Source organism: Zootoca vivipara, chromosome 3 (genome assembly GCF_965207765.1).
Source record: "Zootoca vivipara chromosome 3, rZooViv2.hap1.1, whole genome shotgun sequence".
Classification (NCBI taxonomy): Eukaryota; Metazoa; Chordata; class Lepidosauria; order Squamata; family Lacertidae; genus Zootoca; species Zootoca vivipara.
Window position 1 is genome coordinate 56,324,391 of NC_142586.1, and position 27,408 is coordinate 56,351,798.

A 27,408-nucleotide genomic window follows, 5' to 3' on the forward strand; every position below is an offset into this window, starting at 1 on the left:
CAAGAGGCCCACAGACAACTTTCCAATACTGCCTTTTACATGAAATTGGACTCAGACCCCACACAAGCATACAAAAAAGAACTGAACAAGATTATTAAGGAGCTACCCCTACACATCCAAGAACAGATCCTCACAAACACACCAGCGGAACCTCGGCCAGGAACTTTCTATCTTCTACCCAAAATACACAAACCAGGAAACCCAGGACGCCCCATCATCTCAGGTATTGGCACCATTACAGTGGGTGTTTCCGGCTATATGGACTCTGTTCTGAAACCATATGCTATCAGTGCTCCCAGCTACGTACGTGACACCACAGATTTTCTGAGGAAAATACAATATTTGAACAATCTTCCTAATAATACTATACTAGCCACTATGGATGTGGAATCTCTATATACCAACATCCCACACAATGATGGTTTACAAGCCATAAGGAACACCATTTCAGATAAAACCACAGCGGACTTTGCTACCAAACTCTGCCACTTTGTCCTTACCCACAACCACTTCAAATTTGGTGATGACCTGTTCCTCCAGATCAGCGGCACAGCCATGGGCACCCGCATGGCCCCACAGTATGCCAACATCTTCATGGCAGATTTAGAACAACGTTTCCTTAACTCCTACCCACTCAAACCTCTCCTGTACCTGCGATACATTGACGATATTTTTATTATCTGGACACATGGACAACAGACCCTGGAAACCTTCCACCAGACATTCAACGACTTTCACCCCACCATCAACCTAACAATGAACCAATCTATGCAAGAAATACATTTTTTGGACACTACTATAAAAATACAGGATGGACGTATAGACACCACCTTATACAGAAAACCAACTGACCGACAAACATATCTACATGCTTCTAGCTACCATCCCAAACATACCAAACAATCCATCGTATACAGCCAGGCCTTACGTTACAACCGCATCTGTTCCAACTCTACAGACAGAGAATCTCACCTAAGAGATCTACAGCAAACCTTTTTAGAACTAAAATATCCACCTGATGAAGTTAAACAACAGATCAACAGAGCCAGACAGATACCTAGAGAGAACCTGCTGCAAGACAGACCCAAAAAAGAAAATAACAGAACACCACTAGTCATCACATACAGCTCCCAAGCTAAAACAGTACAACGCATCATCAGAGATCTACAGCCTCTCCTGGACAATGACCGCTCCCTTTCTCAAGCTCTGGGAGGAAGACCTTTCATTGCCTACAGACAGCCACCCAATCTTAAACAACTCCTCACCCACAATAATACAACCACCAGACTTAACATGGACACTGGTACCAGAGCCTGCAATAAACCCAGATGCCAACTTTGCTGCCACATACACCCAGACAACACCATTACTGGCCCCAACAACATCCAACATACCATCTCAGGACTATTTAATTGCTCATCCTCTAACATTGTGTATGCCATCAAATGCCAACAGTGCCCTTCAGCTCTCTATATTGGACAAACAGGCCAAACCCTACGCCAAAGGATAAATGGACATAAATCTGACATCAGGAACCAGAAGACAGAAAAACCAGTAGGAGAACACTTCAATCTCCCAGGACATTCTATACAAGATCTCAAAGTAGCTGTCTTACTACAAAAGAATTTCAGAAATAGACTGGAAAGAGAAGTTGCTGAATTGCAACTTATCACCAAGCTCAAAACCATGGAGGGACCTGGTTTGAACAGAGATATCGGGTTCTTATCTCATTATACATGATAAGCGATCTTCAGCCATCTCAACCCTTGCTTTTTCATGCAAAACCATTTGCAGTCGTTTGCGGTCATCAACAGCTATCAGTCAGTCAATCACCCATTTCCACCACCCTTCTGAGTGATCCCCCCTCCCCATCCCCACCCCTCCCCACCCCTTCTCTACATAAGTGCCTGGAAACTTCCATTTCACTGTATCTGAAGAAGTGTGCATGCACACGAAAGCTCATACCAAAATAAAAACTTAGTTGGTCTTTAAGGTGCTACTGAAGGAATTTTTTTATTTTACTTCGATCCAGACCAACACGGCTACCTACCTGTAACCTATATTATTTTGGGCGGTATGCAAGGCATTTGTTCCATTAGCGCAAGAATTCTCCCCCTATGCCCTCCCCAAATCTGTTCCAGAGGGTTGGCTGTGTGGCAAACTCCCTGAATATTGATGGGGGTGAGATAATGTGACGGTGTTTGGGGTGATTTAAAAGTTAGACACTCCTTGTCAGTAACGCTGGAGAGATTTTCTGCATGTGGTAGCATTTACTAATATCCAGCAACAAGAACTCTTAATGTGAAATGAAAATCTGTGACCACTGTTTCATCAACCAGAGGATCAAAGTAAGGATGAGGCATGTTGGAAACCAAACTGGAATTTTTAAACATACTCAATGAGAGTTACAGCTTAATAGTTACTCAGATAAGGCACAGCCCTTAGTTTGGGTCAAAGCCACCTTAGAGAGGTTTTATTTTAAATGTTTCTAATTAAACTGATCCCTCCTGGAATGGTTATTTCTTTCACTATGCTAGTAAAACTCTAATGCAAATGTCCACACTGAATTGTGACAATTAAATTCTATCTCCTCAGTCTAGTAGTGTATAACATTTCAAGTATTATCATGATTTATATTAACCAATTTCTCCCGAATGTGTTCTGAGACTATATATATTAATTTGCCAAATTCCTTTCCTTTATAATAATTCAACATTGTTTGGTTGTGTAGCTTGTTTTGGTTTTTTTAGAGTATAATAAACATACTTAAGGCATACTTAAGTTCATATTTATTCTTTTTTTTTCATATTATTCAACAATAATTTGTTTAAACAGTAAAGAGAAAGTTTATGTAAAACTAAACAAAAACCATGAATAGAACTTAGAACACGAATATAATATTTTAATAGTCTTATTTAATTTTACTTAATAAACAATTCAATTTTTTATAGTAATTTATTTTTCTTATATTTATTAGTATTATGCACCTGAAGATGCATGCTTCTCTTTCAAATAATCTTTCCAAATATTGCTTATTGTTACCATAGAATTTCTTCATTACCTATATTTCTCTGGTAAGCAGTGAAAGGTAGAGAGTTGTCTAAAGATCCCTAGCAGTTTTCTCTCCTAGGACATTAGCACTTTCAAGCACCCTTTTCCTTCTGCCTTTCCCAAGGTGTTTCTGCCACGACATTGTGGTAGTGTGTGTTAAGCACCTAGTATGCATGGCTGCATTAATTTTGGTGGATCACAAGTTGTGCAGGCTTCTTTGACATCTATAGATGAATTAACTTGAGCAAGGACTTGCTGTTTCATTTGTTTGTCATAACCAACTAAGCACAAGCAATTCAGGACAAGTTATGCCTTTTTACTAGGGTGCAATATGGTTGCTGAAGAGGGCAGCACCTCTTCACTCATAAAATCCATTAAATCCAGTTGAGGATTATTGAGATCCAGGGAGAGGAATTTATCTACCAGAGATTTGCAACTTTGCAACTGTTTCTCCTTTGAAGAATGGTCAGTGTGTTGGATGGGTTTCCCATTGCGGAGCAACTCTGACACTTCTACTCCTCGGGCAATCAATTTAGGTGGCATGCCAGCCAAATCTGCAATATTAGCTGCATGGCTGACAGTGGACATGCCTTCTTTGATCTTGTAGAAAAACACAAGTTCATCTCCATCTTGGTGGGTGTCCATAGTCAGATATTGCAGAAGAGGACTGTCAGGCAGGAGATTCAGCTGCATCAGGCTGTGGAAATTAGTGGCAACAAAAATGTGTGGGCATTGGGTCGCTTGTCTAATCCAGTACCTTAGCACAGCAGCCAGAAGAGAGAGGCCATCTACTGTGTTTGTGCCTTTGCCAAATTCATCAATGAGCACCAAAGACCTTTCAGTGGCATTGTTTACTGCCTTGGCTACTTGGTTAAGATCAATCATGAAAGTGGACAGTCCTAGAGATACTGACTCTCTGCTATGGATCCTGGTGTAGATTCCATCCACTGCCCCTATCTCGGCTTCAGCAGCAGGAACATAGCTGCCAATTAGGGCCATAAATGTAATAATGCCTATCTGCTTTAAATATACACTCTTTCCAGATGAATTGGGTCCAGTGAGGATCTTAATCCGGCCATGCGTTTCAGTGCTCTCTGCTGAGTTGGGAAAAAAGGTCTTTGCACATAACTCCATCAGTGGATGCCTTCCATCTTTAATACGGATCATGTGGGAATGAGAGAAGCTTGGACGGATATATCCATTCTCACGAGCCATCACTGCTAAAGAGAGCAGCACATCTAAGTGTGCTGTGTATTCAATCACATCACTAAGTACTGCAGACTTTTCCAAAATCTTAGTCTGTAGCTGGTCCATGATCAATATTTCTTGATCCCTTATTTCACAATGAAGATCACCAAGCAAACCATCCAGTTCCTTTGTCCTGGCACTGCGGTAGTGAAGCTTTTCTTCTGACAAGAACATGAAATCTAGTCCCTCAATTTCAAAGTCACTCATTTCCACCATTGTGGGCAGCCGTGGAATGGAGAGTAAGAATCCTATTAAGGGAATATAAATAACGCTACAGGATGGAATTCTATTATCCAGGTCCTCCAATTCTTTTCGGGCCACCTCTGTAAGGAAGTCTGAAAGCCCCATCAGCTTTCGTTTCTTTTCATCGATGATGGGATCTACATTTGGTCTGACAGTGAAGTGGTTTTCTGAGATACTGCCTTCAAAATCTACCACTTTGCTGATTAGGCTGGCAATATAGTGTAGATCTTCAGTGAAGGCTTGTGAAATAGTCTGGAAGAGCTCAATGGTATTGGGCAGGGAGCGACATGTATCTCTGAGGCACACAGCACTGTAAACGGTTTTGTACAGTGCTTGCCAGTCACTTACCTTAGTGTTAGAAACAGCCATGCGCCTAAGAATCAGGGGTACATTTTTAATATTTTTGAGGCACTCCTGTAGGGTCAGAACTGTTTCATGATTCCGAGCTAACAGGAAAAATTGGATAACATCAAGACGTTTATTCAGTTCTGTCAAATTGCGCGTGGGTCTCATGAGCCACAGTCTCATCAGCTTCTCTCCCCACTTGCATCTACAGTGGTTCAGAATCCCATATAAGCTGAGTCCTTCTTTTTTCCCACTGGCTTGCTTATACACAGAAGGATGCACTTCACTTTTAAATATCTGCAGCACAGAGTAAGCATCTTGATCTACATGTACAATATCTGTCAGTACAAACTTTTTAAAGGCAAGGATAGGAACATTGACACTACTATCTTCCAGTTCAACTCCAACCCTCCTCCTGTCAAGAAACTTCAGCAATCCTCCTAGCACTCTTACCACGAGTGGGCTCTCAAAAGGAATAATAGACGACAAATAGACGATTTTCTCAGTTGCTGTCATGTGAGAGGGGACAAAAGGGAATTGCCTAGATAGGATCCTTTGCTTGCTTACTTCTAAACCAAAATCCATATTTGGATACAGGACAACCTCTGGCTTTCCTCCTTCCTGATGTTCTCCCATAGTATTACCTATATTGGACAGGAATTTGGCTATGCTATAATCTTGCTTAGCACTACTTAATATGTATTTGGGAAGTACTTCATCAACCACTTTCTGGAGCAGCTTAAGGTCTTCATTGTCCGGTGTGTCAGCCATAAAGTAGATAGAGCAGTCTCCAGTGTCATAGTAAGCAATACCCAGCTCTCCTCCATACCACAACACACACATGCAGATCTCATGCTGTTCTTGTTCATCTTCTTGATCAATGGTAGGCAATGGTTGGGGCTGGCAGTTGGTGGTAAAAGAAGCAGTAGCATTCATTTTTAACAGAATTCTAGAAGATATATGGCTGGGTAAACAAAATATTCTTTTTAGTGTTTCATTCTTTAACTCCCCCACTTTTCCTCATAAAGCTACCCCTCCCATTTGGCTATTTCTCCAAACCTATCATATCACTGTTCTTATTTCTTACATGGCCTTCTTATATTTTATCTTACTCTGTGCATTCCCCTCTCACTTTGCTCCTTGTTTACTATATATGTCTCCTAATCAGTTGCAGAAAAAAAGTGGGCAGATCACCCAAGACCTCACTTCTGATAGGCAAGGAGTATCTAGTTTGCAGTGCTAAGGAAGGTGTCTAGTTTTGAGATGCAAATTTACTGCAATACCACACTCATGATCTGGTTGAAGACAAGCAAAGAGTGTCACTTTCCTTAACCAAATTCACATTCTTTCTTCCACAGCAGAACCCCTTCCCTAATAACAAGTTTTGTTAATAGCAAATTTCACAAAGTGGCACCTTAAATTAAAATTACAGAAATAGATACCCCAATCACACTATAATGTTTTTTCAACATTATTGTCTATGTGTGGTAAGGTAAAGTATCTGCTTACATATATAATGTATTATAGGTAGGTAATGATGGAAGTGAATGAGTGAGTTTGCAACGAGGCAAGAGGGAAATGGAACATCACCCTTTCCTGCCTTTCTTTCTTTGCTGCATATGCTATAGAAAGCAGCTGCTCTAACAACAAAAATAACCTTTACAACTACATTCGGGAAAAAAGAAAAACTTTCTAAAATTCCACAAGATTATTAGACACAAAAGGTACCAGAAGAATTCTATGGTTGATTGATTGATTGATTATTTTGTGAAGACGATACAGGTAACTCACAACTTACACTCATTTAACTTATGCACCGGGGGGGGGGGGGAGGACTTTTGTAATCCCAGTCACCACTGCACCCAGTGTGTTTTGACCATACACAATTTTGGCTTTAGGCACTATCCCCAGAACGTAAGCCTCATGTAAGTTGAGAGTCAGCTATACCGTAATAGTCTTACCTGAATTATTCTTAATTGTGAACGGTCACTATTTGAAGAATCTAGAGAAAACAGATAGATTATACACAATAAATAGGTAGAATCAGATGCTTTTGGACTTTTATAGAAATATGAAAGGCAGCTAATAAACTGTTCGAGTGGTTTTGAATGTACAGGAGAGTGAGCTGGACTTTGATATGAGACAAACCACTAGAAAGTATAATTAAGAGGAGGTTCATCATTCTTTAGCATAAAAGTAATATTTTACAACATGGCTTTTGCAAGCAAAATAACATGAAAAATGTGAACAAGGTAGTTTGCCTACTACACAGAACAAGCAGAGAGCTTGAATAATATTTAAATATAAAAACATAGTAGTTAATCACATGCATGTGAGGCCTATTGAGTTCAGTGTTTCAGCATATAATGATATAGTGGTTAGATAAGAGGTCAGTATCCAACCCTTGAGTGAACCAACACGATCCATTTGGGGTCTTATTCTCAAATTGGGTGTACTAGTTTCTATAAAACTCATTATGAATTTGTGTGTGTTTGGAAATAGTTGTCTGCCTGCTTTACCACATTACCACAAGACCAGATTACGGTTGTACGTAATGCTTGAAAAACCACAAAACCCATTAAAAGTTTGGCAGGCCTTATAACGATCATGGAAACCAGGCAGAGGGCCTTCTCAGTAGTGGCGCCCGCCCCGTGGAACGCCCTTCCATCAGATGTCAAGGAAATAAGTAACTATCTGACTTTTAGAAGACACCTGGAGGCAGCCCTGTTTAGGGAAGTTTTTAATGTTTGCTGCTTTATCGTGTTTTTAATATTCTGTTGGGAGCTGCCCAGAGTGGCTGGGGAAACCCAGCCAGATGGGCGGGGTATAAATATTATTATTATTATTATTATTATTATTATTATTATTATTTTGAAAACATCAACCCTGGTTTAAAAACTAATTAAAAATGGTATTTGTGAATTATGTTTCTGTTGCTAAATTATTTTAACATTGGCTAGAGATTATAATTAGACAAGGCTACAGAAGCTGGTTCATATCCCTTTACTGCAGACAAACCTTATGCCCCCTCAAGCAGACAAAGATGCCTGAATAAGAGCTTGAAAACAGAAGTGGAGGGAAACCGGAGCTCCCTCATAATATAACCACTGCTGGACTATACCATTCCAGCCTGCTGGGGGGGGGGGTTAGATAATTTAACGCTTCTCCTCATAAAATATTACTGCATATAAAACGAAATGTCCCTTGCCAGTTATGGAGTAATTCTGGTATGTTTTTCTCAATATCCCATAGACTGTGTAACAGGATACTTGTCCTGTCAGGATATTGTATTAAGGGATATTGTATGAAGGGAGTGTCCCTTTAGTTCAGGTTCCACCAAAAGCCTCAAAATTAACTGCTTAAAGGTGATTGTATTTAAGTGGCATATACATTAAGTGGCATATACAAAAAATTCTATAGCTTCTAAAAATGATACCTTAGGGAAGCTTTTAATGTTTGATTTCTGTATTTTAATGTTTTGTTGGAAGCCGCCCAGAGTGGCTGGGGGAACCCGGCCAGATGGGCGGGGTATAAATAATAAATTATTATTATTATTATTATTATTATTATTATTATTATTATTATTATTATACCTGTTGAGCTTTTAGTTTGAAAAGTGACATATGTGAGGTTTATGAATGTGTCACCTTGCAAACCCAACAAAAATTGTCTCAAAAATGCTGAAGATTAATACCTCAGAGTGACAGTATTTATATAGGCATACAATATTTTTCTTTACAATTGTGTGGAAAACTACTCATGCATTCACTTTTGTTTAGGAGGACATGTCTTCATGGCTTTGGTGAAGCTATGAATGTCAAAAGTTCAAATATCAAAAGATCTTTCTGCCCCATTAAAACCCATGGTAGTAACTACGTGGCGTGTTTGTAATTTAAATACTGATGCTCGAAATCCCTACTCAGCCATGAAGCTCGCTGGGTGACCTTGGGCCAGTCATTCAAACTCAGCCTCGCCTACTTCACAGGGTTGTTGTGAAGATAAATGGGGAGCAGCAGAACTGTGTAGGCCACCTTGAGCTCCTTGGAGAGAAAGTGGAATATAAATGAAATGAAATAAACGTTGAGATTATCACAGTTTTTGCGGAGGGAGACTGCTAGTAATTTAATTTAATTTAATTTAATTACAGTTTATGACAATGCGGTGCAGAAGTTGCTAGGTTTTGGGGGCCTGTGGGCACATTTGTAAAACTAAGTAACTGTTGTAGGCATCGCCCACCTCACAACTGCACACCCTCAACTGCATGCACACATCTCACAACCACACATGAACACACATAGTGAGCAAGCATAATTTGTGACATTACACAACATCAATACTGATCACAGGGCATGCCTGATAAGACATTGGCATTATTTTCAGTTTTCTGGCTTTGAAGAGCTTGAACCAGTATGGCATAGCTTTAAATCAGCAAGGTTTTTTAAATCATTGTATTGTATTGATCATGCAGTTACTTAACTAACCTCTGCAAATTATACTTGAGTTACAAGAGTCAGTGTCACATTAGGGCAGGCATGGCCAAACTTGGCCCTCCAGCTGTTTTGGGACTACAACTCCCCTCATCCCTAGCTAACAGGACCAGTGGCCAGGGATTATGGGAATTGTAGTCCCAAAACAGCTGGAGGGCCAAGTTTGGCCATGCCTGCATTAGGGGTTACTAAGAGGTGACTCATGTGGAGTTAGCATCATTTACCACTAGATGTCAGTGACATTTCAAGAATTAGGAAAAGCAAAGTAATATTTTGGACAGTGAGCAAATATTCTGTCCAAATATATTCTGACACACTTGCTTTGTTTTTACCTCAGAAAGCTTATTCAAAAGCACTTGAATAAAAAGAAATGCAGCATTATTATTGCTATTACAGTACTGTACTGTTACAACAAGAACCACTACTATTATTTCCGTATTTCTTTTCCTTCCAGTCTAGAGCAGCCCAGGGCAGTGTACAGCATTAATAAAAACAGTAAATTTTAAAAAATATCACGTTAAAGGCAATTAAAAAAACTAACTGCATTCAACAGAACCCAAATTAAAACTGCAGCAACATATTTCAACTGCTGGAACATTTATCTCCCCAAAACACAGATGAACAAGTATGTATTTAGCTGATACCTAAAGACTACCAACGAGGAGGACAACTGTACTTTTCCAAGAAGGCAATTCTATAATGCACTGAATAATTCTAAGAGATATGATAAATACAAGAAGTAGAATTAAATTTGAAACAGCTGACCATAGCATCTTTCTATTACTTGCCTTTAAATGGTTTATTTTAAATGACCAAGCCAAATTTATGTGCATATGGTATACCAGTATTTTAATGGGAAAATGCTCATTAAATAATCAGGAGCCAGCTGTTTACCTCGACAGGTGCCCAACAGTGCTAATCTCTGATTTAATTAATGCTGTGCTGATTGCATTTACTGGTTATACCAGACAAAATGTATTGTACCAATCAACTGAGTATAGGATTTCTCCGTATTGATGTGCATCCCGACCCAACAGAAGTGATCTATAGCTGGTAACAGGTTCTCATTCAGAGATCTCTGCTATGGACAGACAAAATGACACTAGGAGGGTGGGCAACTGCTTTAGGTATAGCATTTAAATATAGTACTTAAGTTTCTGCAGCTGCAATGGACTCATCAGCTGTATTATTAGCCAGCAAGACTATCAAGTTTTATTTCAAATTTTCAGCACATTGAAACTTTGGTCAGCAGAACCAATAGGAAAATATTATGAAAATCTAGTTAGTCTATAAAGTGCTGTGCACATTGATGGTGCTGTATTACTCTTCTGCCTTCTCATTAGATCATGTATTTTTTCTTTACTGTTTCAAGGGAGTAAAAAGAATTGACCCAGCCTTATTTGAGAATTTCAAGAACCATCATTTTGGAGATGAATCCATGAAGCGTCTAGATCTTTGCTCAATGTTGAAAAAGAAGCAGCCAAATGGCTACTATCACTGTGAGTCCTCTATCATTGTGGGTAAGTGCAATATATTTCTTACACTTTTCTGAGTTAGCTGTAAGTGAAATGGCTTTTTGTTATGTTCACTCATCCTCCTACTTCTTCCATGACCAAAGGAGCGTTGTATATGCGTGGACCTTTTGCTTAGTTCTTCAGGATTTCTTAACACAAACACAGTGCCAAGATTCTGGTCAAGACTTTGAAACTTGTTCACATAGTATTGCCTCTTCCTCAATTTAACTTCTTAGAAAAGTCAGAATAAATGGGAAACAATAGGCACTGTTTGAATTTATAATTGCCCGGGCTGTAAACTTCAAGCAACTTGATTGATGGATTAAAAAATTAAAGCTTTACATTAACATTAAAATTGCTTTTCCCCTCCTGGATTAATAGGAGAGGCTGTGACTGAGGGAAAGTTGCATGCAGGAGATTCCTATATCCCTCCCCATTGTGTGTACATGGAAAAAACAGCGCACTTCAAAATGTCATACGAATGGGAAGCCAGCTTATATTTTTCCTTTCCATGTGAAACTACTCTGGCTTTCTAACAATGAGAACCAGAGCCAGCTGAAGCAAACAATGTTCAGTGTCAATAATTCATTTAAGTCTGGATCTTCCACAATACTGATAAGTTTCATTTTTAAAAGCCATTTGGATTTTAGCAGAGATGGCCTTTATTTAGGGTGGCCTAGTGTCCTCTTCCATACCAGACAGCCAGCTGCTTGGGATTGCGTCCCTTTTCCCTGTTCATCCAGTAAAGTTCATGAAACTGGCACTTAGGGAAGGGTTTTCGGAGGTGGACAGGGGGTCGTGGTCTGACCTTCCTTTCTTTTTAAATGCCAGATCTGATTCCAAGTGCCTCCTACCGCTTACAAAGCAGCACTGTGTTTTTTTTAAGGTAATGACATTTATTTATTTATTTATTTATTTTTAACGTATTGGCAGCAGGTCAAGCTTGTGGCTGTGTGTGAAAGACGTGAGGACATTTCCTTTAGGACAACTGCCAAAGAAAATGCAAAAAGAAAAAGCAGCCAGTGGATAATACTGCGTCTAACTGTGCCACCTTAAGAGGGAACAGGAGCAGCTCTGCACCCAGTGCATTAGTCTCAAGAGCAAATACAACAGCTTTGACAGAAGTAGTAGTATTAGGAATACCAAACAGCTGCTAGGGAGCAACAGTGGAGGACAGAGAGGACCACCAGAGAGGGAGACAGAGGAGGAACTGATTTGGGGTGATACTGGAGTGGGATGCAAATTAAATAAATTTCTTTTCAACAGTGGAATGCCATTTGTTTATTATTAATTTCTCACACTCAGGTGAAACTATGCTCTTCCTGCAATATCCTAAAAGGCTTTAAACAATAGATTTCTTGATTTGTAAAAAGCCAGGCGATTAAAGCATCATTAATCAACTCACAACCCTAATAATTACCGCAGCATACAGAGGACTAAAACAGAGTAAAGTTTTCATTTGCTATAGAAATGTATAAAAGCAGTGGCTTTTATTATTAAGTAAATACATACCACATTTCTAGATTACTCAGTAACCAAAGACTTGAATTGTGATGGCAAAAATACCTTTTGGTTAGCCTACAAGACCTTTCTCCACCAGCTTATTTCAATGGGGCGCTTTCCTCAACAGTGAAAAGACCTATACTCTCTGTTTACCCTGGGTGCCCCTGACACTCCCTAGATGATTTGGTCCTTATGACATTTTTACTGATAATGTTGGTTTTATTAACTTTGCATTGTGAAGTGCTTTACTGTTACTCCAAACAAAAAGTAGTGTAGATATTTTTTAATTAAAATAAATACATACAGTATAGGTGTGCTAGAAGTAGCATGTTGAATCCAGTTAGAAGCCTCCACACTAATGGAAGGCAAGGAGAACAGATGCCTGCTGATTTCTTCTTCTACCTGCAGCCCTCTGTAACCCCATAAACCTAGATCATCCACAGCAGTTGGAAGGTGGCATAAGGAACTACAGGGGAAAGGATGAAGTGGCAGCTAGCTCTCTTATCCCCATCTTCTGTTAGCAGGGCCTCAGTGAGATCTTCTGTACGTGGAAACATTTGTTCTGTTTGCAAAAGGGCATAATTGGATGCAATCCAATACATTACATTTTTAGCCTGAGTAAAATCAATATCCTTTATTGAATTTTATGTTGATAGTCTATAACATTTTCTTAAGGTATTAAGGCATAAAGAGGTGTTTTATTAGCAAGGGAAAGGTGCTCTTGGAAGTGAGTTTATATATACTAGAAAGATATATATGCTAATGACACAGTTCAAAGCAAGTTCAGTATGTTGTTCAGGTTCACTCCTCACCACTGTGACATTTGATTTTGGCTTTTCTTCTGCTTTGGAGCATGCAGCAGAGATTATTACTAATGTTTATTCTTGCAATTTATATTTTAGGCTTTGAGTAAAAATAACTGTCAAATATAACATTATGGCTAAACCATTGCAATCAGTTTTTCCACGTGGCCTTCTATTTTTTTTTAATCATGCTTAATGCCAATTTTATCAATGACTTGGATGATGGGCTTGAGGGCATCCTGAGCAAGTTTGCAGATGACACCAAATTGGGAGGGGTGGCTAACACCCCAGAGGACAGGATCACACTTCAGAATGACCTTAACAGATTAGACAACTGGGCCAAAGCAAACAAGATGAATTTTAACAAGGAGAAATGTAAAGTACTACACTTGGGCAAAAAAAATGAAAGGCACAAATACAGGATGGGAGACACCTGGCTTGAGAGCAGTACATGTGAAAAGGATCTAGGAGTCTTGGTAGACCACAAACTTGACATGAGTCAGCAGTGTGATGCAGCAGCTAAAAAAGCCAATGCAATTCTGGGCTGCATCAATAGGAGTATAGCATCTAGATCAAGGGAAGTAATAGTACCACTGTATTCTGCTCTGGTCAGACCTCACCTGGAGTACTGTGTCCAGTTCTGGGCACCACAGTTCAAGAAGGATACTGATAAGCTGGAACGTGTCCAGAAGAGGGCAACCAAAATGGTCAAAGGCCTGGAAACGATGCCTTATGAGGAACGGCTTAGGGAGCTGGGTATGTTTAGCCTGGAGAAGAGAAGGTTAAGGGGTGATATGATAACCATGTTCAAATATATAAAAGGATGTCATATAGAGGAGGGAGAAAGGTTGTTTTCTGCTGCTCCAGAGAAGCGGACACGGAGCAACGGATTCAAACTACAAGAAAGAAAATTCCACCTAAACATTAGGAAGAACTTCCTGACAGTAAGAGCTGTTCGGCAGTGGAATTTGCTGCCAAGGAGTGTGGTGGAGTCTCCTTCTTTGGAGGTCTTTAAGCAGAGGCTTGACAGCCATCTGTCAGGAATGCTTTGATGGTGTTTCCTGCTTGGCAGGGGGTTGGACTGGATGGCCCTTGTGGTCTCTTCCAACTCTATGATTCTATGATTCTATGATTCTATGATTCTAATTTTGAAATGCATTTGCAGCCTCAGTTTTCATGTTTGTTTGAACAAGGTAATGGGGCTTCTATGGGCCTTTAATTAGTTTATTCCTGTTCATTCCCAGCCTCAGCAGTACTGAATCAATCATTATTTAGTAAGTTCCTGTTTTCTGCAGCATGTATGTGTGTCTATTCCTGTGTCATCTATGCTGTATTTGCTCATTGTGCGTTTACTGTCAGAACAATTGCTCGTGTTTTATTCTATTCTTATTCTATTCAAGTTCCTCCACTGTAGGAAAGAAAGCTGCCTTATTATTTCTAAGAATACAGTTCTGGGGCAGCAGGGCTTGTGAAATCAAGAGGGCAGAGCCTTGGCCTTGTTGCTCCATAGACAGTGATGGCCTATTTTACCTTGCAGCAGAATGAGACAGGAATTAAGTTGTCAAAACCTGATGTAGAAAAATTCACTGTGCTACTTCAGATTGCAGGAGGCGATTCGAATTTTAAGTGCTCTCTCTGTTAAAAAGAAAGCGAGGAAAACTCAATGCAAGTAGAAACTAGCAGAGCAGGAAAAGAGCTGACCCATAATCTTTTGCCCTAGCATTAGCAGGGTGCCCCCCCCCCATAAGTTTGTTGTGTGGAGGAGTATTAAAAAACCTGATGTGACTCTCTGGAATCTCGGGTAGGTACTGTCCACTCTTAGCACCTCAAATTCTACCACCTCATTCTGCATGTCACTGTCTTTCAATGGTTTATGTGAAATACAGCTGAAAGTTGTTCCTTCAGTAGAAAGAGATGGTGCTTTAAAGATTTCATGATTTCATTTATACCTTCTGTTCTTCACTGCCAGCGATATCAGTCCTGATGAGACTGATGGGGAAAAGGCTATGCTGGAAATGAAGTTAGCCGAGTGGCTTGAGATCAGAGTGGGCAGATAGGGGAAGTGTTATGACTTCCACATGTTTCAAGGAAAACATTTTAAGGTCAGACCATGTTTTCACATTCACCAGCTGATAAATAAATGTGTGAGAAACTGAAGGATCCAGAGCGGCAAAGAAAAGGCCTAAGGTTTCAAAGTGAGCCAGGTCATTCTTACCATTGTAACTTCTCACTAAATTCTCATTAAGCTGTCCTGTATTTTTCACAGGACTGCACAGTGCACACAGTGGCTTTCCAAATTGGTCCTCCGTTTCTTTGTTAAAAAATCATAGGTATTGCTCATGAGCGCTTTTATTTTTAAACCAAAAAGTGCCGCTCTAGTATATTTATAGTGAATTGAATATGAAAGAAAAAGTTCTGAAAAGACGTGACAGCAATATTTGTTTCGCAGTCTCTAATTAGAAGCTTCATTATTTTGATGCCTCAGGAAGATAAGGTGCAAAAATAAAACATCTGTAAAAGGGCTCAGTTACTATTTTCAGCTCTAAATGAGTTGTTTTAACTCCCCTTCTTAATGATGGCTATTATTACATACATAGAAAGAGAAATAGTGAGAGTGTTTTGGAACACGTGCTTGACTCAACTATCAGCTTTCTCCTGTCTTCCTCGTATGAGATAAGTTACTTATGTTTTCGCATATGAATGCTCCTATAGGGAACTCTCTCCCCTTTTCATCCTCTTACTCCTGTTTCACAGCTGTCTGTCAGTGTTTGCAGAGGGTCGGCTATTACCCCGTGCTGATTCTTCTATCTTTCCCATTGTAATCTGTACTGTGGATAAATTCATACGGTACAACCGTGCTGTTTTTCTAGAAAAAGAGGTGGTGTACCTCACCATGAACACCTCCCTCATTCTCATAGAATGGCAGTGGTGCTCAGCTGAGAAGTGCCGGAACTGAGTTCTGGTGAGTTGCAGCTGAAAAAAAAGACTTGCATACAACTACTGTATATCCATTTATTCATTTTTTGGCAGTAACAAGTGAAAGCAAATAACACGTCAAATGTCATGAATTAAATATTCCAGCAAATACTTTCCCAAGTTGTGTTGCCCAAAATATCACAGAGCTTCTAAGGCACCTTGTATCATTTCAAACACAATGCTTTCTGAACAGGCAACTTACATGCTAAGATGCAAGTCAGCATGCATGTTGATGTGAGGCACATTCACGTGTAAATCAGCTGTTAAAGAATGTGAGGAGACAAACATGATCAGCACCTTCATTTTCTCTTCTCTCAAACTATCAGGCTCTATGTATACACACTCGTATTTACATCCAGTGTGCTGGTTTGGGAAATGATGAGCACACAGCATTAACCACAATCCTTATCTATCCCATCATTTCTTATAAATTACTGTGTTTTGATGAGTTTTCTCCCAAACCAGCTTCAATCCAAATTGAGAAAAAGAACTACTTTAAAGCTGCTAATTTATAAACAGCCTATGTAATGCTACATAGTTTTCAGTGGACGATGCAGGCATCCTTACTGATAAGACAGATATTTGGCCATCAAAAGCAAAACATTGAACTCTCATCTTTCACAATTTGCACACATCATTTATTCCTTTTTGAATTATCATAGGTTAGGGGTCAGCAAACATTTTCAGCAGGGGGTCAGTCCACTGTCCCTCAGACCTTGTGGGGGGCCGGACTATATTTTTTGGGGGGAAATGAACGAATTCCTATGTCCCACAAATAACCCAGAGATGCATTTTAAATAAAAGGACACATTCTACTCATGTAAAAATGAGGCCCCACAAATAACCCAGAGATGCATTTTAAATAAAAGGACACATTCTACTCATGTAAAAACATGGTGATTCCTGGACCATCCACGGGCCGGATTTAGAAGGCGATTGGGCCGCATCTGGCCCACGGGCCTTAGTTTGGGGACCCTGTCATAGGTGTTAGGGTAGGGGTGGGGAATCTCAATGGGGAACTGCAGGCCCTGAGGTTCGATGCATCCCTCTAGGGTTCACTGACCCTTAGAATTTGCCCTAGGCCACACACCTCTCGATTGCCCTGCTGCACCTGTTCTATGAGTGCTTTTGCCTTGCTCAAATTGGCCCTTGAACGGTGCTAATGCCCACTGCTTGCCTAGGTGGAGAGATATTTGGGTAAAAACATCTGACTTTTTATGTGGTTGGAAGGAAGCCTATGCAAAAATAATGGTCATATCACTTGCCCTGCACACTTGTGCCTCTGACTCTGCCCATCACTGCCATATTCCCCACCACCATCACAGGTTGTCTACAAGGGAATGTTCTCCTTGGGCTGAAGAAGACCCCCCTGTCCTAGGAACCTGCTGGTGTGCGCACATGATTTCTTATTGCAGCTGCCATGGAAATGTTTTATGAGCCATAGACTGCATGCACCTTTTCAGCAATGCCATGCTTTGAACTGGAATCAATGAAGAAAGTGTTAGCATAATGAAAATAGGCAGGCTTAAGGATACAAAAGGCCAAATTCAAGTCCCCAGTGTGTTGCTGGAAGCCAGCACAGACTCTTGCTACCACAATGGAGCTCTTCCCACTTCCCCCTGTGCTTCCCCCACATCTGCTCTGGAGGGTCAGAACCCCTCAGAACATGGGGAGACTGTTTATATGACTTGAGCCACCTATTCTGGTGTTTAGCATTCACTTATTTTTATTTCATTTATTTCATAGAATGTATATAATGCTTGATTGTAAAAAAAATCATCAAAATGTTTTATAGTCCTCCATATACAAACATTTCCAGTGCCTTCCATATTTATTAATTAAATTATTTCAGCCTTGTTTTTTGTAGCCAAATGGCTTCCAAGGCAGCTTACAGAGATTTTAGAAAATCAAAATGCAAGATGGAATGTGCAGTAGATACACTTCCATAGTAGAGCAAGAATTATTTCAGACATCAGTGATTCCAAACATACACCAGAACAATATAGTTTTTACCTGACATCTGAACGCCAACTGTGAGGAGGCTGAATAAGTATCCTAAGGCCAAGTTCAGCTGCTGGGCATCATAACAAAGACCTTATCCCGGACACTTTACAGCTATGCTTCTGCTGGTGTTTGGACTCAAATCAGGGCCTACATTAATTACCACATTTTTCCGTCTATAAGACGCCCCCATGCATAAGACGACCTCCATTTAGGGGGGCTCCGATTTAAGAAAATGGGGGGAGATGGCCCCTGTGTATGACACCCCCAAATTTTAGACATTATTTTTTTAGGAAATAAACCTAGTATACATGGAAAAATATGGTACCTGAGTGCCAGAAAGGATCATATGAGCAGGCCCAGGTAATAACCAGCATGTGCTTCTTCAAGGGGAATGCAACACCATCCAAACAAATTACACACTTTTCTCTCAAATCAGCTTTCTTAATATCCCCCAGACCACCACTGTCTTGCCTGGATAATGGCAATATACTCTAAGATAAATAGTAATATGTATAGGAAAAAGCCATTTTCTTTTCTGTTGAAATGCCAGAATGGCCCGTTTCTTTCTTCAACATCTGATGGCTATCCAAAGTCTCCAGAGATTACAGAGAATGCCGCATGATTGCGCAGAGATTCTGCTCTGATGGCCATTGCATCCCTCTGAGGTATTCTAAAATAAGACACACTGTTGAACAGGTCAGTACTTCAGAAATAATGTGAACATTGCTATTAAAACGTTTTGGGTTTAATGTTTAGGCAACAATATAGAACAGCAGGAAAAGTTCCTTTTGCTGCTTCTGTATCCAAGCAGCCTTTGTCTTTAAAGCTCAGTATATATAAAGTATTGAGGGTGAGATTTTTGGGGGGGGGGTGAGGTTGTAAAAATCATTATAATTGAGCATCTCCAACTGAGCACAAGATCTGAAATTCCACTACACACTATCCCCATTATTATTATTACTATTTTTATTTATTGAATTCATATTCTGCCCTATACCCACAGATTAGAGATTTTTCCATTGGCCCTGTAAACTTTATTTCAGTTGAGAAGCAACATGCAAGATTCCAGAAGATATTTCTAAAAATAAAATAATTCACCATCCTCATTATTCAATATGGGGAATGTCTAGCTTCTCTTGTTAAGATACTGTGTGTGGTGGAAAATGGGAACAAAATTCCAGTTTGCTTCCTTGGTTTTACCATCTTTTTAATAATATATTTCTTAAAAATAGGTTGGCTCCAGACTTGTACCGGGTAGACCCCTGCTAATAGGATGCTGTAGTTCCTCTGCAGCCCCATATGCTCCTGAAAACTTGCTTGGGACGTTGTGAGGGCTCCTGGGACACTGCAGGGGGAATTGCCATAAACTACCAGTAGCAGCCCCTCGCCTTTCTGTCCACAGTAACTTACAGGTAGCAGGACAGGAGCCTCAGCTGGATCAGAGTCCAGCCCATTAACAGAGGAGACCTTTCCATTCATGAAGGAGATATCTGGATCCAACATATTGTTTTAACAAAAAATACTAAATGCAAATGCAGGTGTCTACTAGGGAGCCCTAAGTATAGACTGTCAAATATTTAATAACTTGCACACCAGCTATTAAATGCCATCAGCTACCAAATGTCAATTAATGTCAAATACTGTACTGGAATTTCTTTGCAAATGTTACCAAAACCTTAAATATTAGAATATTAGAATTTTGACATTAAGACAATTGAGACTTTAAAAAAAAGAAAATTATTGTCTATTGCTATGTACCACTGTTTTAATGTGATAAAAAACCATAAAGATTGAAGGTTAAGCAACAACCTTCATTTCTCCTACTCACTATGAGAGTATATGGAGCTTTTCTGTTAATAATTATGATAGAGTAGCATTAGCGTTATTGTTTCTGGATTTTGCAGGTAATTAATATTACCATGTAGAAGGGAACACACACACACACACACACACACACACACACACACACACACACACACCATTTCTATGAAAACTTACATCTCACACTTTTGATGTCTACACACAAATCAGGGCAGCTTACAACAACTAAAACTAGCCATAAAATACAATAAAATTTGGAAACAAAAACAATATAACAGAATCAGAGCAAGTTCAGCCATGGATTAAAAAACCTTACCTATCTGATATGTGTGTTATATGTAATATAAACCCATAGCAAATTACCAAATTCATCATAAAATAATGTAATGCTTAGGATCCATGCTGCATGGTTAATGGTTGCCAAATTCAGACCCATTGACTATGCATATAGCTGTATGTAAGAACTCTGGGCAGTTAGAAGGTATGCAGAATAAATGTATTTTCTCTGCAACAAGAGATGTGCTTGCCACAGCATGCAGAAGTACAGGGTGGGGGGAAATGGCTGGTCAGATACTGAAACAGCAGTCGCAGCATATTATCATGTTTCTCTAGGCCTGGGCCAAACTTGGCAAGCCTATCATATTCTGGACTTTGAATTTCCTCCACCTTACATCCCTGCATTCCTTGTAAAGGTATAAGCATTCAAGAGCAGAATAAAGTGTAAGATTTTTTTCTGCAGTGAATATCATTTTAATATATTCAAAATAAAATTTAAAAATAATGGCAACATTTAAGTGAAAGCATGAAGCTGCTTATAATGAGATCACTTCTCCACCCAGGCTTGTCTGAAAGTGGCTCTTAGAGGCCTCTCATCTTTATTTAACCTTTCTCTCTTATACCCTCTGGCTAGAGATGACGAGATTTGAGCCTGTGGGTCTCAGAGGTGACATGATTCTGACTGGAGCTTTGTGAAAAATAACCCTACTTGTTATGCTCTTATCAAACCCACGCTTCTCACCAGGCTTCATCATTCCAGTCATCGTATCTGCATAGTATATGCATATATGTGCAACTGTAAGTTTCTTGAAAAGCCATTTCAAGCGGAAGTGATTGGGAAGCAGCAGGTGTTTGCGACTTTGTCTTCTTCTTCTTCTTCTTCTTCTTCTTCTTCTTCTTCTTCTTCTTCTTCTTCTTCTTCTTCTTCTTCTTCTTCTTCTTCTTCTTCTTCTTCTTCTCACTCGTTTATGGATTGTCTTCCATAAACAGGGTTTTAACAATGAGTCTGCAAGTGACTGTGGAGGCTAATTCTGGACCAGACGGGAGTTGATCATGGTGTGGATTTGCCAAGCGTGCCTTCCTCTTAGCATGACTGTATGCACATACATGCGGGGCCAGCCCAAGACATTTTGCTGCCTGAGGCAGAGAAGGTGGCACCTCCCACATACAAAAGCTGACTGGACTGTAGTTAAAACTTCCTTCAACACTGATGCCAGGATAGGATCCTTATCACAACTGAAGCTTCAGGCCAGATTAGGAGGTCAGGAGAGAACACGTGGCAACAGAGAAGAATGGGTGGAATAGCTGAAGGGGGCTGCTGCTCCCCCTCAGCATCCACCATGTGAGGTGTGTACTTTCATGCATGCTTAAGTTTTTGCATACCTACGACTTCCTCACTCATATGTTTTTACATATTTGAAACTCTCTGAGGGAGAATGTAAAGAAGCATTAAGGTAAAGGGTTAATCACCCTTCCTGTTACTTCTCTAGTACTACCCAGTAAGTGGCTTTAAAGCGGGGGGGGGGGGCACTGTGTAATTAAACCACATACACTTGCACCTAACATGAAACTTATCCGTAAAGTGTGAATATTTTCTTCAGTCACGCTATGTAAGATTAATAAGTAAAAGGGGAAAAAACCTAGTCAACCTGTTTAACAGGACTGGAAGCACAAAATTCTGCTGAAATGGCAGGAGTGTTGCCATGTTAGCAAAACAGTGCTTTCCTCTTTTTCAAAATGGGTTATTGTGTGGCTAAGCCATGGCTGCTGTTAAGGTTCAAGCAAGCAGGATTTGGCCTTCCTTCCGAGAAACTGAATGTTTTCCCTCTGCATTCTAGCAGTTGTGCAGCTTTACCAGCTGCTGTTGAGCTTGAGGGCAAAGATTCCTTATATTCTATTTATTATGTGAAATGTGGTATCACAGTATGGATTTGAAAAGACACAATACTAACTGCTGCATAATAGCATCTCTTTCGGGAAAGGCTGTAGCTCAGTGGTTAGGGCATCTCCTTTGCATGCAGAAGGTTCCTAGGGCTGGGGGGGAACCTCAGTATGAAACCCTGGACAGCAATTGCCAGTCAGCGTGGACAGGACTGAGCTAGATGAACCAATGGTCTGGCTCAGTATAAGGCAGCTTCCTGTTTTTCTATAATTATTATTATTAATCAAAACATTGCAGGTTGAGTTAATTGTACATTTTGTATGTCTTGCATTTTTTCAGAATGCTGTTATAGAACTCTATGGTGTGACTTCATTTGGAATACTGTATATGATTTTTGGTTATATTTTGTACTGGAACTTACCTTGATATCATTAATTTCATGAAGAACAGGCTCGAAATTGAAATAAACAAATGTAATTGACTGCTTGCTATGACCTTCTAACAACTTTTTCTTTAGAAATGCCTACAATTTATAACCTTTCAGATCAATTGTTACTATGTGTTGACAATGTTTCAGATGTGATACTTAATAATAATTAAACCATTTGAAATCTTGTATCAATTTGTTATTGACATACTGACTAATACATAATGGAGACAAGTACAAGCTATACAGTGTAATAAATCACTATGAAGACACGGGAATAATTTCCAGTGCAATTTCCTCCTGAGATGTTCCCTTTTCCCTGTGGTTTTATTTTAAATTGAGAATGAGAAGCACTGAATGATGGAGGTATTAAAAGCTTACTTCTCAGAACAAAGAAATTGTAACTGTGCCAAGCTGTTAAAATATGCTGAGATATATAGGTTAAAACCTGAAATAGATTCAAAATAGTGTGTGACTCTGGAACTGCCTGGTTTCTAAGCACTAAGATAAAGCTGTCTTTGAAGCTGGTTTGATTTAACTAATGTACTTATAAAAGATTTTCTTTTAACAGCTTGGGCACACCATTCTGGCTATGAGAAATTGCTCTCAGAATTTCAATGTTGGTTTCTGCAAGCGTTCAGGCCCAATTTTGAATGTGTTTTTCAGGTTTTGTGTTTTTATATGTAATAAGCAGGCATGCATCTGATAAAGACAGGCATTTTAGTCAGGGAATTTCAGCCTGCACTTTTTTTGTTTGAAAATAAAAACTGAGAGCTATGAAGTGGGGGTCTGTATTTACACATCAAAATGTGGCTGAACTCCAAAACATATTATTATGTTACATATAGCTGAAACAGTTTGAGAATTGTAGTGTATATTGTGAAATAGGGTTTTGTTCATTATAGGAATACATTCTTGGGAGAGACATGGTTCTGCAATTCTAATGCTTTTTGGTTCTTTAAAAATCAGCTCTATTAATCCAGCCAATATATTTGCTTCCTATAGAATATTATATAGCTCTGCTTTGTTGATCTGGATCTTGGTTGTTCCTATTAGAATTTGGGTTGCCATACATTCCCCTCCAAGCACTGCCTCCCACCAGGGGACTTCTCCATGCCAGAGAGAAAGATACCAACTGACTTCCTCAGAATTAGAGTTACTGCCCCTACAAATTTGATTTACTCACAAGGAAGGCACGTAGCCTTATATATATACTGGCATAAGAGTGAAGGGCTTATCCTCCAACAAATTCATTCACAAGAATGAATGTGCCACGTGTGAAAGATGCCTGCTGCATAAAACAGTGGTACCTCAGGTTACAAACGCTTCGGGTTACAAACTCCGCTAACCCGGAAGTAGTACCTCAGGTTAAGAAGAACTTTACCTCAGGATGAGAACAGAAATCGTGCAGCAGCGGCATGGCGGCAGCAGGAGGCCCCATTAGCTAAAGTGGTACCTCAGGTTAAGAACGGTTTTGGGTTAAAAACGGACCTCCGGAACGAATTAAGTTCGTAATCTGAGGTACCACTGTATGTGTGTAAGGATTGGATTTTGCAAGTATCCTCTTGCATCACTATATTATGAAATGTATCATAGTGAACAGCCAAAACCAATGACTGTTTTGGGAAATGCACTATTTTTTTCTATTTAGTAACTGAAATGAGATATGAGATGGTAGATTCAATACCGAACTCTAAATAGAAGGCATGTAAAGATTTATGGAGTTATGGAATAAGGCCCCTTGATTATAGGAATGCAGCCTAGAAAGGCTTTTAGAAATAAATTCTGACTAGCATGAAAAATTCCATTCCAGTGCCTAAAAAATTAAATGGCCAATATGCCACCTGATCTTCTTTTACTAACAAAAGAAAAATATGCTTAACCCTTTGAATTTTGATTGAATGGATTCATTGGGTAGTTTTACTACATGTCAATTTGTTACTTAATTTTAAAAAGATGCCATCAGTTTGTAGGTTCTGGAAAATGTTTTAATGAGCCGACTCACAATATCAAGAGTTGAAGTCTATATTACAGTTACTCATTTCTCCCTAGGGTGGGTCATTTATTCACATCCTAAAAGAACTACTACTTAGACCAGAAGATCAAAATGACACCACTAACAACTGGCATTAATTGCATTCTCAGAAGTAACATGGCTAGCATGAACCATTATTTAACTTTGGAACAGCACTTTAATTTGCTTGTACTGTTTCATATACGGTATATGTTCTTAGTAATCCTTTCAACAACCCTGTAAGGTAGGTCAGCATAATTACCTCTGTGTTGCATATTGGGAGTAGGAGGGACACTGAGTCTAAGAAATAGTAGCTTGCCAGACAGCCAATTAGTAAGTTCATGACAGAGATGTGATTCATCACTGGGCACATTCAAGCTCAGCTCATATGTTTGCCTGCTCCACTTCATCAACTCTCATGGGGACCATAGCTGCCAAGTTATCCCTTTTTTTAAGGGAAATTCCATTATGCTGAATAGGCTTCCTCGTGAGAAAAGGGAAAACTTGGCAGCTATGATGGGGACAATCCAGTTGAAGTTATGCATCTTGAAGTTTAATTAAATTCTGTGTGAAAACTTTAAGCACATTCTTAACTCTCCCTTTGAAATCAGCTGGAATGCTTTTGACACAGATTCACAGAGATCAGAAATCTTCATTGACATTGGCACTGGCTTTTACTACACAATTGCAACAGTAAAGATAAATGGAATTTCTAGCAATTCCCCCCCCCCTTTTTCCGGCTTGCTTTGTATATTAATTGGTGCACGTGCAGTTCTTGGATGCCCCGAAAAGGATGACTGAAACTAGTTACTGTCAGAAATATTCTCCCTTGCTTTAATGGCTGGTTTTTACTTATGCCCTGTAGATGTGTGTTAAGCAGTCATGTTTAATTCATTTGTACTTTAGAATATGGGTCATGTGTTTTCCCCAAACTCGTGATTAGACAGGCTGACAATTTCTGCTTAGATAAGACATGCTTTATTACAAAATGTAGATGAATCTGTTACCATGCCTGATACAGTTTTACAGTCCATTCTGTCATATCAGAATGGTTTAGGAGGTTGCTGTCTTCCTAGTATTTTATTTTTAAAAAGAAAATGCCAGTATTTCCATGGAGGCACCATCTGACTTCTCCTGTCCCTGCTTTGGCAAAAAAAATGATAATGGGACAGCCCTCAACATTGTTAGGACACTGTGTTCTTTTCAGATAGTTATAACACATGGGTGCAATTAAATATTTTTTTAAAAATAAAACCACTCTGCTTTTGTATGCTGGTGATACTGAAGCAACTTGCTAATTGTTAATGATATTGTAAAAACAACAACGAAGATTGTTGTCATCCTAAGATCAATGAGGTTTTATCTAAAATTGAAGATCAAAGAGAGCCATGTGTTTAGGCCACCCAGATTCATAAATCTGTGTCACCGTGTGATCTTTGCCAAGTCATGTGATCTCTGCCAGGTCTTAACATGTTTTTATAGGCTATCACATAGGGGCACTGAAGTGTTAGCTAAAGATATAAGAGTGGTGAAACAAAGGAACAAGATGGTGAGGTTGTGGAATCTCCTAGTTTGCAGTTTTCTTTGTCTCCAGCCAAAGTGTGAACGCCTTTGCATGGGCATACCTGCCTGTCAATGCCCCTTGGTGTGTACACAAACAAAAACAAATTAAACCTTGTTAAGATGAGTGGTGGTGTGGTGTGGTGGAAGCACTGTGAAACACACTGGAGAAAAAACAACTTCACGGTTCGCTAAGGCAGTAAAGTGATAACACCCTATCTCATGGACATCCTCTCAACTCTTTGCTCTATCAATTCAGTTCCTGTCCCTGTTTCTGCTGGGGGAGCAGGTGGTGGTGTGGTCTAACCATTGAGCCTCTTAGGCTTGCTGATTGGAAGGTCGACAATTCGAATCCACACAACAGGGTGAGCTCCCGTTGCCCAGCTTCTTCCAACCTAGCAGTTCAAAAGCATACCAGTGCAAGTAGATAAATAGGTACCACTGTGGTCAGTGGCGAACCTTGCTACTTGGCTGCCCAGGGCGGCAAAGGCGGAGGCGCCTCCTGGGAGTGGGGCCACTGTGTGCAAGCAGCAGCCCGTTACAGGCCACTGTGTGTGAGCAGTGGCCTGTGGGGCTGCCATGCGGCAGCAGCAGCACATACTGACTGCACATGTGCAGCATCCCGGTGCGTATGGAGTGCACACCCGCCGGGATGCTACACATGCACAGTCAGTACGCGCTGTACCTGGCGCGCAGCGGCCCCACGGGCCGCTGTGTGCAAGCAGCAGCCGGGCTGGAACTGCTGCTCCCGTGGCAACCTTACGCAGGAGCAGCAGTGCCAGCCTGGACGGATCACGTATGCGCATGTGTAGCATCCCGGCGCATGTGTACTCCATACGTGCCAGGATGCTGCATATGCGCAGTCAGTACGCGCTGCTCCTGGCGCACGGCGGCCCCATGGGCCACTGCTCACACACAGTGTGCGCACTCCATATGCGCCGGGATGCTGCACATGCGCAGTCAGTACGCACTGCTGCTGGCGCATGGCGGCCACACAGTGGACCGGGGCACACCACCCCCACCGTTCCCACCTTGCTACACTACTGACTGTGGTGGGAAGGTAAACAACTCTTCCATGCACTCTGACACTCATCACAGTGTCCCATTGTGCCAGACGTGATTTCGTCATGCTGGCCACATAATCCGGAGAGCTGTCTGTGGACAAATGCCTACTCTCTCTGCCAGAAAACAAGATGAGCGCCACAACCCCATAATTGCCTTTGACTGGACTTAACCATCCAGGGGTCCTTTACC

General features: G+C 40.3%; 2 protein-coding genes across 8 annotated transcripts in view; one reads left to right on the forward strand and one right to left on the reverse strand.

Annotated features, from left to right (window-relative positions):
- Positions 1-27,408, forward strand: part of AKAP7 (A-kinase anchoring protein 7) — an 83,054-nt gene that overhangs the window by 34,800 nt on the left and 20,846 nt on the right. For 2 of the 7 annotated variants that reach the window (XM_088666155.1, XM_088666156.1), the window contains exons 7-8: positions 10,747-10,894; positions 16,065-16,156. In XM_088666155.1, the coding sequence (XP_088522281.1) occupies positions 10,747-10,894; positions 16,065-16,150 (234 nt within the window). In that variant the 3' untranslated portion in view covers positions 16,151-16,156. Of the gene's footprint in view, positions 1-10,746; positions 10,895-11,821; positions 12,165-16,064; positions 16,161-18,724; positions 18,836-27,408 lie in introns of those variants that run through there. The other 5 variants (XM_035109002.3, XM_060272681.2, XM_088666157.1 and 2 more) reach the window with 4 other exon arrangements.
- MSH5 (mutS homolog 5) lies at positions 2,811-5,823 on the reverse strand. The gene has a single exon (XM_035110151.3). The coding sequence runs from the start codon at positions 5,821-5,823 to the stop codon at positions 3,358-3,360; it is 2,466 nt and encodes an 821-aa protein (XP_034966042.3). The 3' UTR covers positions 2,811-3,357.

Coding starts and splice junctions, on each gene's coding strand:
- MSH5 (XM_035110151.3), bottom strand. CDS start 5,823: ATGAATGCTACTGCTTCTTTTACCACCAACTGCCAGCCCCAACCATTG.